This window comes from Loxodonta africana, chromosome 9, assembly GCF_030014295.1.
Source record: "Loxodonta africana isolate mLoxAfr1 chromosome 9, mLoxAfr1.hap2, whole genome shotgun sequence".
Taxonomy (NCBI): domain Eukaryota; kingdom Metazoa; phylum Chordata; class Mammalia; order Proboscidea; family Elephantidae; genus Loxodonta; species Loxodonta africana.
This window is the reverse complement of record NC_087350.1, coordinates 97,758,657-97,772,574: the sequence shown is the minus strand read 5'-3', so window position 1 is coordinate 97,772,574 and position 13,918 is coordinate 97,758,657. Positions and strand designations below refer to the sequence as shown.

Genomic DNA, 13,918 nt, shown 5'->3' with positions numbered 1-13,918 from the left:
TAGAATGGTGTCTAAGGGCCATAGTCTAGGGGGTTCCTCCAGCCTCTGTTAGACCAGTAAATCTGGTCATTTTTGTGAATTTGAATTTTTTTCTACATTTTTCTCCCACTCCATCTGGGACCTTCTATTGCAGTCCTTGTCAGAGCGGTCTGTGGTTGTAGCCAGGCACCATCTAGTTCTCGTCTCAAGCTATGGTTTATGTGGGCTATTAGTACTTTGGAGTAATTACTTCCTTGTGTCTTTGGTTTTCTTCATTCTCCTTTGCTCCGAACAGGAGGAGACCAATAGTTGTATTTTAGATGATCGCTCCTAAGCTTTTAAGACCCCAGACAGTACTCACCAAAGTAGGATGTAGAATATTTTCTTTTTTTAATTTTTATTATGCTTTAAGTGAAAATTCACAAATCTAGTCAGCCTCTCATACAAACAATTCATATACACTTTGTTATATACTCCTAGTTGCTCTCTCCCTAATGAGACAGCACAGTCCTTCTCTCTACCGTCTGTTTCCGTGTCCATTCAGCCAGCTTCTATCCCCCTTTGCCTTCTCATCTCCCCTCCAGACAGGAGCTGCCCACATAGTCTCATGTGTCTACTTGATCCAAGAAGCCCACTCCTCACCAGTATCATCTTCTGTCTTATAGTCCAATCCAATCCCTGTCAGAAGGGTTGGCTTTGGGAGTGGTTCCTGTCTTGGGCTAAGAGGAGGTCTGGGGACCATGACCTCCGGGGTCCTTCTAGTCTCAATCAGACGGTTAAGTCTGGTCTTTTTGTAAGAATTTGAGGTCTGCATCCCACTGCTCTCCTGCTCCCTCGGGGGTTCTCTGTTGTGTTCCCTGTCAGGGCAGTCATTGGTTGTAGCTGGGCACCATCTAGTTCTTCTGGTCTCAGTCTGATGTAGTCTCTGATTTATGTGGCCCTTTTTGTCTCTTGGGCTCATAATTACCTTGTGTTCTTGGCGTTTTTCATTTTCCTTTGCTCCTGGTGGGTTGAGACCAATTGATGCATCTTAGATGGCTGCTTGCTAATGTTTTAAGACCCCAGACGCCACTCTCCAAACTGGGATGCAGAATGTTTTCTTAATAGATTTTATCATGCCAGGTGACCTAGTTGTCCCCTGAAACTATGGTCCCCAAAGCCCCGCTCCTGCTACGCTGGCCTTCTAAGCATTTGGTTTATTCACGAAACTTTTTTGCTTTTGGCTTAGTCCAGTTGTGCTGACCTCTCCTGTATTGTGTGTTGTCTTTCCCTTTACCTAAAATTGTTCTTGTCTGCTATCTAATTAGTGAATACCCCTCTCCCTGCCTCCTTCCCCACTCTTGTAACCATCAAAGAATATTTTCTTCTCTGTTTATTTCTTGAGTTCTTTTAATAGTGGTCTCATACAGTATTTGTCCTTTTGCAGCTGACTAATTTCACTCAGCATAATGCCTTCCAGATTCCTCCATGTTATGAAATGTTTCACAGCTTCAGCATTCTTCTTTATCGATGCGTAGTATTCTATTATGTGAATATACCATAATTTATTTATCCATTCATCCATTGATGGGCACCTTGGTTGTTTCCATCTTTTTGCTACTGTAAACAGTGCTGCAATGAACATGGATGTGCCTGCATCAGAACCTTTGCTTTTATGAACTTGTTATGCCAGTTGTCCTAGATGTTCTCTGAGACCATAGTCCCTAGCCCTCAGCTCCAGCTACTCAGTCCTGCAAGATGTTTGGTTGTGCCCAGGAGATATCTGTGTCGGTGCGCCCATGTGCTGTTATATATATATATGAATATACATGCTGCACATACAAATATGTATGTAAAAATACCCACAGCCAAACCTATATATGTACGTGGGTGTGCTCCTATACTCTATCCTACCCCTGTTCAGCATATGTATCTGTCTTTTTATCTGCCTATAAAATTATTGTTTGTTTTTACTGTTATTGTAGGGTTGTGTATGTATAGTACTTACTGTGGTTGGTTTTTATTATTATTATTTTTTTGCATTCCTCTCAGTGTCTTCCTTTGCCTTGGCCAAGTTGTGCTGACTTCCCCTATATTGTGTATTGCCTTTCCCTTCACCAAAGTTGACACATCTACTATTTAGTTAGTGATTTTCTCTGCACCTCCCTACCCCCTGGTGACCATCAAAGATGGTTTCTTTCTGTATATAAACCTTTTCTTGACTTTTTTATAATAGTGGTCTCATACAATATTTGTCCTTTTGTGATTGACTTATTTCACTCAGCATAATGTCCTCCATCTTCATCCATGTTGTGAGATGTTTCATAGCTTCATCATTGTTTTTTATTATTGCATAGTATTCCATTGCGTGTATGTACTGTAGTTTGTTACCCATTTGTCCATTGATGGGCACTTAAATTGTTGCCGTCTTTTTGCTGTTGTGAATAATGTTGCAGTGAACATAGGCGTGCATATGTCCGTTCATATGACGGCTCTTTTTTCTCTAGGATATGTACCTAGGAGTGGAATTACTGGCTCATATGGTATTTCTGTTTCTGGTTTTTTTAAGGAAGTGCCATATCATTTTCCATAGCGATTGTACCATTTTATATTCCCACCAGCAGTGTATGAGAGTTCCAGTCTCCCCACAACCTTGCCAGCATTTATTGTTTTTTGGGTTTTTTTTGATCAGTGTCATTCTTGCAGGTTTGAGATGGTATCTCATCGTAGTTTTGATTTGCATCTCTCTAATGGTTTTGGGGGAACCCCTGGTGGCACAGTGGTTAAGTGCTCAGGCTGCTAACCAAAAGGTAAGCAGTTCAAATCCACCAGGCGCTCCTTGGAAACTGTACAGGGCAGTTCTACTCTGTGCAATAGGGTCGCTATGAGTCGGAATCGACTCGATGGCAGCAGGTTTGGTTTTTTGGAATGGCTATTGGAAACCCTGGTGGTGTAGTGGTTAAGAACTATGGCTGCTAACCAAAAGGTCGGCAGTTCAAATCCACCAGGCACTCCTTGGAAACTCTATGGGGCAGTTCTACTCTGTCCTTTAGGGTTGCTAAGAGTCAGAATTGACTGGACAGCAACAGGTACGGTAACGTCTAACGATCGAGAGCATCTTTTCATGTATTTGTTGGCCATCTGATTGCCCTCTTTGGTGAAGTGTCTGTTCATGTCCTCTGCCCATTTTATGATTCTTTGTTCTTTTTTGTTTTAAACTTGAGAGATTAATAAATATTTTGCCTTCCTTCTTTCTTCATAATTTTCTTTATTGACTCTCAAAAACCAAAGGGATGTTATATTGGATTATGATGACTTCCTCTAGACATTTTCTTTTGAAAAGTTTAGGACAGGAGAGGAAGAGAGCATGAGTAGGAGTGTATGTGTTTGAAATAGGCAGTACTCCCTATGGATTTTATAACTCATTCATCACTGCTTTACCATAAAGGGACTCTTAGTATGATGAAATTTAGAAGACTCTCAGATCATTAAAGACTCTTTTTTCCCCCGATTGTCCCGTATTTAGTTTTTTCCTGAAACCAAGTACCTCTGGTGACAGTTTACAAAGTGGCAGTATTCCATTGGCAACTGAACCTCTGGAGCATAAACCTGTATCCAGTTCAGCAGAACCAGACTTGATCAACTTTATGGATTTACCAAAACATACCCAGACCATAACTGAAGAAGCAAGCTCTCCAGTTGAATCAAGGTACCATAGGGTACAAAGAACTCTTTATAATAAACTGGGTACCCTTGTAAAAATTCTGTCTCTAAAGACAACCAATCTCATGTAGGCATAAGTTCTGACATTTTAAAAAATATAATCTTAACTTTTTAGTACCATATATTGTTTAAATATCTAATGAATGAATCTGATGATAAACCATTTTTGAAACTAGGTTTAATGTTTTACATTGATCTTTTACAAAAGGAGCCTCTCAGTGGAATAAAATATCCTTCAGTGTAGTGGTTGCCAGTTTCCAGAAGAGACACATTCTCTTTACTCTGTAGCCTTTACTCATTAATATTGATTGAGCCATGCATTTATTAAAGAGCCCATTGTATGCTAAGATTTAGACTAAGCACCAAAATGAAAAAGTAAATGAGATCTGGTTTGTATCTTATCACATCATGGTCTGGTGGAGATTAAATAATTGTCCGTGAATTTATAATACTTATTTCCATGCAGCATACTTCTAGGTGATTTTGTTTAATAAAGATGAAATAATGTTTGAATAAGAAAAACTGTGAATGGATACTTTGGTCTTTTTACAATAAATACCTGTTCTCTACCCTCTGTCCTCTTCCCATCTCTCACCAGTGAATGACTGTTCACTGCATCCTGTTCCTCTGACCACTTTTACAAAAATGCTTGAAAAAAATTTAATTCTCATAAGGTGGTAGATTATATTTAGTAGATTCAAGGTTCATTAAAGAAGATACTCTAGATATACAGGTTTAGATTTTTCGGCATAAATATAAGCATTTTTTCTTTTTTTAAGTGATGAACTAAAGAAAGCCAGTGGAGATGATGTCCAAACTATGAAAATTTCTCCTGTGCCTAATAGTTTATCAAAGCGAAGTGTATCTTTGACTCGAAGTCACAGTGTTGGAGGCCCCTTACAAAACATTGATTTTTCCCAGCGACCGTTTCATGGCATTTCAACAGTTAGCCTTCCAAATAGTCTGCAGGAAGTTGTGGTATGTAGCAGCATTATGATTATACTGTGTGTTCATGTATTTATTAGACCAGCACTCTAGTAGACTAATTTTAATCATATGAAAAGCGCAAAGAATGCTTTGTATACAGATTAATAATTTTTTAAAAAACTTTTTATTGTGGAGAATTTCAAATATGTACAGAAATAAACAGAAGAGTCTAATGAGTCACCTTGACCCATCATCTGACTTCAAAAATTTTCAACTTAGGGCCAGTCTTCTTTCATGTATAACCTTCTTCACTTTCCCCTTTATTATTTTGAAGCAAATTCCAGGCATTATACATTTCATTTGCAAATATTTTGTTATGTATCTCTGAAAGATAAGGACTCTTTTTTTTTTAAAGAAAGTGTAATCACTAATGCCATCATCATACCAAAGAAATAACATATCAGGTTAATCAGTCTTTGTTCAGATTTCTGATTATTTTAAAAATGTCAAATGTGTGTGTTTGTTTTTCAGTTTGTTTGAATCAGAATCAAATAAAATTCATGCACTGCATTGGTTGATATGCTTTTTAAGTTTTTTTTTTTTTTTTTTTTTTATAGATCCCCTCTCTTTTTTTTTCTTTGCAATTTGTTTGTTGGTAAAATGGGGCCATTTGCTATTCAGATGTTGGGGTTGCCCCACAGTCCAGATTTTGCTGATTGCAATCCTATAAATCAGTATTTGTATCTAGAAGTATGACCTTACTGAAGGGTTTAGTTTTGTTTTCTTCATTTGTTTATTTTTGCAAGACACCTCCAGTGGTGGTGTGTTTCTGCACTGGGAGACACATAGTGTCTGGTTGTCTATTTTTGTGATGTTAGGAGCTGTTAATGCCTCAGTGCTTAGATCAGTTAATTTATCGGGGGCTGTAACAGGGTGATCATCTAATTTCATTTCTTTATTATATGGAATATGTCTATAAAGAGAACCTTTTGTTTGGATTTCTAAAGATGCATTTTATATCAGTAAGGCAGAGTAAATGTTTGATTCTTTTTGTTTACCAGTTTTAAACATCATGAGTTTAGTCTCTAGCATTCTCCAAAGAGATCAGTTAATTTGGTGGAGAAAGTGAAGTCATTTTGAACTCATGGATTTAAACATTTATTTACCTATTGTTCCTCTCCTTATCAATGCTTATATTGTCCCATCTTTGACCAGCTGGAAGCCTCCATGAGTTGGCTCCTTAGTCCTTTCCTTTTGATACAACTCTAGTAGTTTTGTTTTTTGTTTTTTTTTTTTTGGTGGTTGGGCAGGGCAGGGGTTAAAGCTTCCTTGCTTTCTTATATGACAAGGTGTTTCGTGCTCATCTTCCATATTTCCTTCCCCAGACCTGAAATTAGCCATTTCTTTAAGAAGCTCCCCCGGTTCTCTTTAGAGGGGAGTGATATTTGGAGACCATAGTCTGGGCACTAGCGGTACTCGCTGATACTCAGTTGGTCATAAACTTTTTATTGTGATTATAATACGTGTAACTTACCATGTCTAGGATGTTTTGTAGTTTTTTTCTTTTCATTTGAATTGTAAAAATGTGTCCTTTAATTATTTCAGCTTTTATTGCAATCAAATGTAAATAGGAGTTAGATGTACTTTTAAAAGGAGTCCACAAAGAATATTAACACAAAAGATTTGCCCCATCTGTTTGTAGGAGGAACATAAGACTGTACATATTTTGGTATCATCCTTATAAAACATCTGATACAAATACTTGTCTTAAAAAATTAAAAAGGAAAAATCAATCATGTATGCACAATTGCTCTTAGCATGATAGAGAAACTCTAAGGGTCTGTTGCAATATAGATTATTAATTTTTTTGTTGTAACAATTTAACTTAAGGGCATTAAGGGCTGCTTTGTTTTTGTTTTTAGGTTTTTATTAGAGTGTTCTTCTGCATGTAGCAATGGCCCTGAAATAACTGATTTTAACAGGGAAGATAGGGAAGTATAATCTAATTGACAAGTACTTAAACATACAAAATTAAACAGATAATATTCATTTCTTTTTTTATTTCTATTTTCTTTAAGGATCCTTTAGGGAAAAGGCCCAATCCTCTCCCTGTTTCTGTGCCATACTTGAGTCCTCTAGTGCTTCGTAAAGAACTTGAATCTCTGCTGGAAAATGAAGGCGATCAGGTGATTCACACATCCTCTTTCATCAATCAACATCCAATCATTTTCTGGAACCTCGTTTGGTATTTCAGACGTTTGGACCTTCCTAGTAACTTGCCAGGACTTATCATCACATCTGAACATTGTAATGAAGGCGTACAGGTAGGGTGCCAGCTTCTACTCTTACCACATTTGTATTGGTTAGGATGAGGTTTAACTTCAGGTAACAAAGTATACAATAACAGTCGTTTAACAAGACGTGGGTTTATTTCTCTCTCACTTAACAGTTTGAACGGGTGGTCTAGGGACCTGAGATCCTTCTTTGTTTTTGCTCAGCTGTTGGTAGAACTCTATTTTCAAGTTATACTCATGGTACAGTATGGCTAAATCTAGCTCCAAGCCATCATACCCTCATTCCACCCAGCAGTAAGGAGAAAAATGGAGAAGGGTTATGTCTTCTTTCCTTAAGGACAGCTCCTAGAAGTTGCACATTTCCACATATGTCTGTTGGGCCAGAACTCAGTTTATATGGTCATATCTAGCTCTAAGGGTAGCTAGAAAAGGTAGTTTTTATTCTGAATAATCATATTCCCAGCTGAAATGATGACAATAGCCTTTCTTGAAAACCAACCAAAACGAAATCCATTGCCATGGAGTCGATTCTGATTCATAGCAACCCCATAGGACAGAGTAGAACTGCCTCACAGGTTTTCCAAGGCTGCCACATCTTATTCCCACAGAGCAACTGGTGGGTTTGAACTGTCAACCTTTCAGTTAGCCAAGCTCCTTTAACCACTGCACTACCAGCGTTCCTTATTATCCATATTTTTCAGGTGATGTGATTAAAAGAGAAGTTGAGTAATTTGTCTAAGATCACATATCTAATAAGTGATGGAGAACCAAGATCATAATCTGACCATCTGACTCTAAAGCCTATTTTACTCATACTGGGATCCCTGATTCCTTTGAAGACAGTGAGCTCTGAGAGTTCCTTTATTTTGTGATATTAATATTGAGAGACACCCCAAACATACACCAGGGGCACAGCAAAATCCTTTCTTTAAGGTGTTATAAACTCTAGTTTGACTCATTTTTTTATTGACTCGGTTTCTTTAAGTAGTAGTCAGCACGACAGAATTGTTTTGCCCAACAGTAGAAACTATCGCACTTTGTCTTACCTTGAAGTTTATTGTAATGGAGGTTGATCTTTCATGGGGCCATTGTGCCAATTAGCCGGCTGTCATTTTAGTTCTTAGAAGTCAGAATTAGAAACCTGCACCTCAAAAAATAATAAGAACATTTATCCTAAGACATAAATAGAAATTTAAAATTTTATTGAGAAGTTGAGTTTTGAAAGAACTCACCTGTTTTATATAATGTCATGTTTTGCTAGACCCACTGATAATTATTTTGCTTGAGTTTTAGTATTTTTTATTGATCTTTTTTAGCTTCCTTTGTCATCTCTGGCCCAGGATAGCAAACTTGTGTATATCCAGCTATTATGGGATAATATCAACCTTCATCAGGAACCAGGAGAACCTCTGTATGTTTCATGGAGGAATCTTAGTAAGTAAAATGGAATTAAAGACATAATAGCCCAAAATTGGAAACAACTTAAATACCGTTTATAGGTGAATAGGAGCGGCTGGTGGATTTGAACTGCTGACCTTTTGGTTAGCAGCCAAACACTTAACCACTGTGTCACCAGGGCCATATAGTAGAATACTATTCAGCAATAAAGAACTACTGAAAAATAAAAGAATTAGAGAGACGAGAGAAGGAAATTACTTGGCTTTATTTTTTTTAATTTTTACTAAGTTTTAGTATCTTCTGAAGATTCTTGCCATTTTAGTTCAAATTGATTTGTTGTCATACTGACCTGTCTAACTGTGTCAGGTCTGAACTGAGTTGAAGAGCAGCTTTGCGTATGTGTCCGTGTGTTTGTGTATGTGTCAAATACTAGTTGCGCTTGGTATGGTGAACTTAAATTCTATATGCTAGAAGCCTATTTTGGATGTGTCGGCATAGGATCATAGTTACAGTTACACGGATGGGTACTGACTAGCCTCCAAGAGTCTGACTTCATAGTTAGACCTTTCTGTTTAACACGGATGGGTACTGACTGGTCTCCAAGAGTCTGACTTCGTAGTTAGTCCTTTCTATTTAGAACATATTTTTTCAAGGGGTTTCAAGGATTATCATCCATTTATTCAGAAGCCCTATGAGTCAGTAACAAAAATGGAAACAACCCAATAGAATCAGTGAGTTAAATTATATTAGTAGGCAGTCTCTGGAGGAAATGCTAAATGGCTTATAAACATATTTTTAAAAAATCCTCAATCACATTAGTATTTAGCGAAAATGCAACTTTCTAAAGAACAAAAATATAAACTTGTACCTATCAGGTTGGCAGAATTTTTTTTTTTAATTAATAATATCTAGTATTGTGGATGTAGGGAAAAATAGCACTTTCATATACTGTTAGAAGTGTAAAATGATACATTTTTGGAGAACAGTATGGAAAATATTTTCCAGATTTAATACATGCATACTCTTTAACCTAGCCATTGCACTAAGAAGACATTGTCCTACAGAAATACAAGTGTATATATAAATCTGTGTGTACAAGGATGTTTACTGCAGGGTTATTCATAATAATGAAAAACTTTAATATAAATAACCAACAGGAGAATTGTGTTAAATCCACACTATGAAATATTGGCAGCCAAGAAGGGAAAGAGAGAGATGTACAAAAGGATGCGTATTTAGTGAAAAAGACAGGTGGCAGAACAGTATATAATCTTTTTTGTAGACAAAGAAAACAAAAAATATACATATATATATGCTTTTACGTATGTATAGAAAAAGCTCTAAAAGGATATGCCTCAAACTATTAACAGTGGCAACTTAGAAGAGAGGGAAAAGTTTACTCTTTATTTTTTATCATATTGTACTTTTTCAGCTGTCTGTCACAGCTATGCAATTTCTGTACTTAAAACTGCAAGAAAAAAAATCTGATGCTTGCCCTTGAAATATCCCAGTCACAAAATTATGGTTAAATATATTGCAAGATGCTTTTGCCTTTATTTTTGCTCCAGTCGTGATACATGAATGCTTTTTAGGCAGAAGTAGGATAACCTTGAAATTTCCACTAGATTAGAACTAGAGTTGCCATTTCTTTATAGCTGTTTCCCTCTGTCACCTGAAATAGACAAGTGTTTCAAAGTATTCTCATGATTTGTGGTGGAAATAAAATTTTGAACCCTCAAGAATGACCTTGTTTGTTTACTTACTTGGCTGCTTTAAGTGAATAATTGGCATGTAAATAACATTAAAAGACCTACGAATTAAATAAATGAGAGATGACCTTTGGAATGGCAACATGAGGAGCTTCACAGACCCTTTCCCCGGTGCAACAACCAAAAGTTGTGAGATTTTTTTTTTTTTTTTTTTTAAGTTTTTTGAAATCGTCCAAAGGCTGTATGTAGCAAATGAAGAAACGTTTTATTTGAGAAAGGACTGGCAATTTGCTTCCGTAAAGATAACAGCCAAGAAAACACTATGGAGCAGTTGTACTCTGTAACACATGGGGTGCTCTGAGTCGAAATCGACTGGACTGCAAGGAATTTGATTTGTTTTTTAAGGACTGTAGGATGTGTAGGATGGGGAAATGGGGACTGACTGCTAATGGGTATGGGGTTTCTTTTTTGGGTGATGAAAATATTCTAAAATGGATTGTGATGATCACGGAACTTTGTAAATATACTAAAAACCAGTGGAATTGTATACTTTAAATGGGTGAACTGTATGGTTTGTGAATTCTGTTTCAAAAAAATTGTTATTAAAAAATGAATTAAAGAAAGTGGGGCCAAGCTGGCGGACTAGGTAGACCCTACCTGGATCCCTCTTGCAACAAAGACTCGGAAAAACAAGTGAATCGATCACATACCTAACAATCTACGAACCCTGAACAACAAACACAGATTTAGAGACAGAAAACGAACAAATACGGGGAAGCAGCGACTGTTTTCGGAGCCTGGAGCCAGCGTCCCAGTCAGAGGATTTTCTGGAAAAACAAGTTTCCCAGTGATGGCTCGGAGACAGCAGTCGATATCAAACCACATAAAGAAGCAGACCGTGACAGCTTCTACAACCCCCCAAACAAAAGAATCAAAATCTTTCCCAAATGAAGATACAATTCTGGAATTATCAGATACAGAATATAAAAAAACTAATTTACAGAATGCTTAAAGACATCAGAAACGAAATAAGGCAAACTGCAGAAAAAGCCAAGGAACACACTGATAAAACCGTTGAAGAACTCAAAAAGATTATTCAAAAACATAGTGGAAAAATTAATAAATTGCAAGAATCCGTGAAGAGACAGCATGTAGAAATCCAAAAGATTAACAATAAAATTACAGAATTAGACAACGCAATAGGAAGTCAGAGGAGCGGACTCGAGCAATTAGAATGCAGACTGGGAAATCTGGAGGACCAGGGAATTAACACCAACATAGCTGAAAAAAAATCAGATAAAAGAATTAAAAAAAAAATGAAGAAACCCTGAGAATCATGTGGGACTCTATCAAGAAGGATAACTTGCGTGTGATTGGAGTCCCAGAACAGGGAGGGAGGACAGAAAACACAGAGAAAATAGTTGAAGATCTGCTGACAGAAAACTTCCCTGACATCATGAAAGACGAAAGGATATCTATCCAAGATGCTCATCGAACCCCATTTAAGATTGATCCCAAAAGAAAAACACCAAGACATACTACCATCAAACTTCCCAAAACCAAAGATAAAGAGAAAATTTTAAAAGCAGCCAGGGAGAAAAGAAAGGTCTCCTTCAAGGGAGAATCAATAAGAATAAGTTCAGACTACTCAGCAGAAACCATGCAGGCAAGAAGGGAATGGGATGACATATACAGAGCACTGAAGGACAAAAACTGCCTGCCAAGGATCATATATCCAGCAAAACTCTCTCTCAAATATGAAGGCGAAATTAAGATATTTACAAATAAACACAAGTTTAGAGAATTTGCAAAAACCAAACCAAAGCTACAAGAAATACTAAAGGATATTGTTTGGTCAGAAAACCAATAATATCAGATACCAGCACAACACAAGGTCACAAAACAGAACATCCTGATATCAACTCAAATAGGGAAATCACAAAAACAAATTAAGATTAATTAAAAAAAAAAAATACACATAACAGGGAATCATGGAAGTCAATAGGTAAAAGATCACAATAATCAAAAAGAGGGACTAAATACAGGTGGCATAGAACTGCCATATGGAGAGTGATACAAGGCGATATAGAACAATACAAGTTAGGTTTTTACTTAGAAAAATAGGGGTAAATAATAAGGTAACCACAAAGAGGTATAACAACTCCAGAACTCAAGATAAAAGCCAAGAAAAACGTAACGACTCAACAAACATAAAGTCAAATACTACGAAAATGAGGATCTCACAATTTACAAAGAAAAACATCTCAGCACAAAAAAGTAAGTGGAAAAATGAAATTGTCAACAACACACATAAAGAGGCATCAAAATGACAACACTGAACACTTATTTATCTATAATTATGCTGAATGTAAATGGACTAAATGCACCAATAAAGAGACAGAGAGTCTCCGACTGGATAAAGAAACACGATCCATCTATATGCTGCCTACAAGAGACACACCTTAGACTTAGAGACACAAACTAACTAAAACTCAAAGGATGGAAAAAAATATATGAAGCAAACAATAAGCAAAAAAGAAGAGTAGCAATATTAATTTCTGACAAAATAGACTTTAGACTTAAATCCACCACAAAGGATAAAGAAGGACACTACATAATGATAAAAGGGACAATTGATCAGGAAGACATAACCATATTAAATATTTATGCACCCAATGACAGGGCTGCAAGATACATAAATCAAATTTTAACAGAACTGAAAAGTGAGATAGACACCTCCACAATTATAGTAGGAGACTTCAACACACCACTTTCGGAGAAGGACAGGACATCCAGTAAGAAGCTCAATAGAGACACGGAAGACCTAATTACAGCAGTCAACCAACTTGACCTCATTGACTTATACAGAACTCTCCACCCAACTGCTGCAAAGTATACTTTTTTTTCTAGCGCACATGGAACATTTTCTAGAATAGACGACATATTAGGTCATAAAACAAACCTTTCCAGAATCCAAAACATCGAAATATTACAAAGCATCTTCTCAGACCACAAGGCAATAAAACTAGAAATGAATAACAGAAAAACTAGGGAAAAGAAATCAAATACTTGGAAACTGAACAATACCCTCCTGAAAAAAGACTGGGTTATAGAAGACATCAAGGAGGGAATAAGGAAATTCATAGAATGCAATGAGAATGAAAATACTTGCTATCAAATCCGCTGGGACACAGCAAAAGCAGTGCTCAGAGGCCAATTTATATCGATAAATGCACACATACAAAAAGAAGACTGTCACTACAACTTGAACAAATAGAAAGTGAGCAACAAAAGAATCCATCAGGCACCAGAAGAAAACAAATAATAAAAATTAGAGCTGAACTAAATGAATTAGAGAACAGAAAAACAATTGAAAGAATTAACAAAGCCAAAAGCTAGTTCTCTGAAAAAATTAACAAAATTGATAAACCATTGGCTAGACTGACTAAAGAAATACAGGAAAGGAAACAAATAACCCGAATAAGAAACGAGAAGGGCCACATCACAACACACCCAACTGAAATTAAAAGAATCATATCAGATTATTACGAAAAATTGTACTCTAACAAATTTGCAAACCTAGAAGAAATGGATGAATTCCTAGAAAAACAGTACGTACCTAAACTAACACAATCAGAAGTAGAACAACTAAATAGACCCATAACAAAAAAAGAGATTGAAAAGTAAATTTAAAAACTCCCAACAAAAAAAACCCTTGGCCAGACGGCTTCACTGCAGAGTTCTACCAAACTTTCAGAGAAGAGTTAACACCACTACTACTGAAGGTATTTCAAAGCATAGAAAATGACAGAATACTATCCAACTCATTCTATGCAGCCACCATCTCCCTGATACCAAAACCAGGTAAAGACATTACAAAAAAAGAAAATTAAAGACCTATATCCCTCA

At 36.6% G+C, this 13,918-nt stretch overlaps 1 protein-coding gene across 5 annotated transcripts in view; it reads left to right on the top strand.

The window, feature by feature from the left end:
- The window catches only part of DENND4C (DENN domain containing 4C), a 128,459-nt gene that overhangs the window by 104,848 nt on the left and 9,693 nt on the right, over positions 1 to 13,918 (top strand). For 3 of the 5 annotated variants that reach the window (XM_010587911.3, XM_003407341.4, XM_010587910.3), the window contains 4 exons: positions 3,485 to 3,667; positions 4,461 to 4,659; positions 6,687 to 6,932; positions 8,219 to 8,336. In XM_010587911.3, coding sequence (XP_010586213.1) covers positions 3,485 to 3,667; positions 4,461 to 4,659; positions 6,687 to 6,932; positions 8,219 to 8,336 — 746 coding nt within the window. Of the gene's footprint in view, positions 1 to 3,484; positions 3,668 to 4,460; positions 4,660 to 6,686; positions 6,933 to 8,218; positions 8,337 to 13,918 lie in introns of those variants that run through there. The other 2 variants (XM_023545235.2, XM_010587913.3) reach the window with 2 other exon arrangements.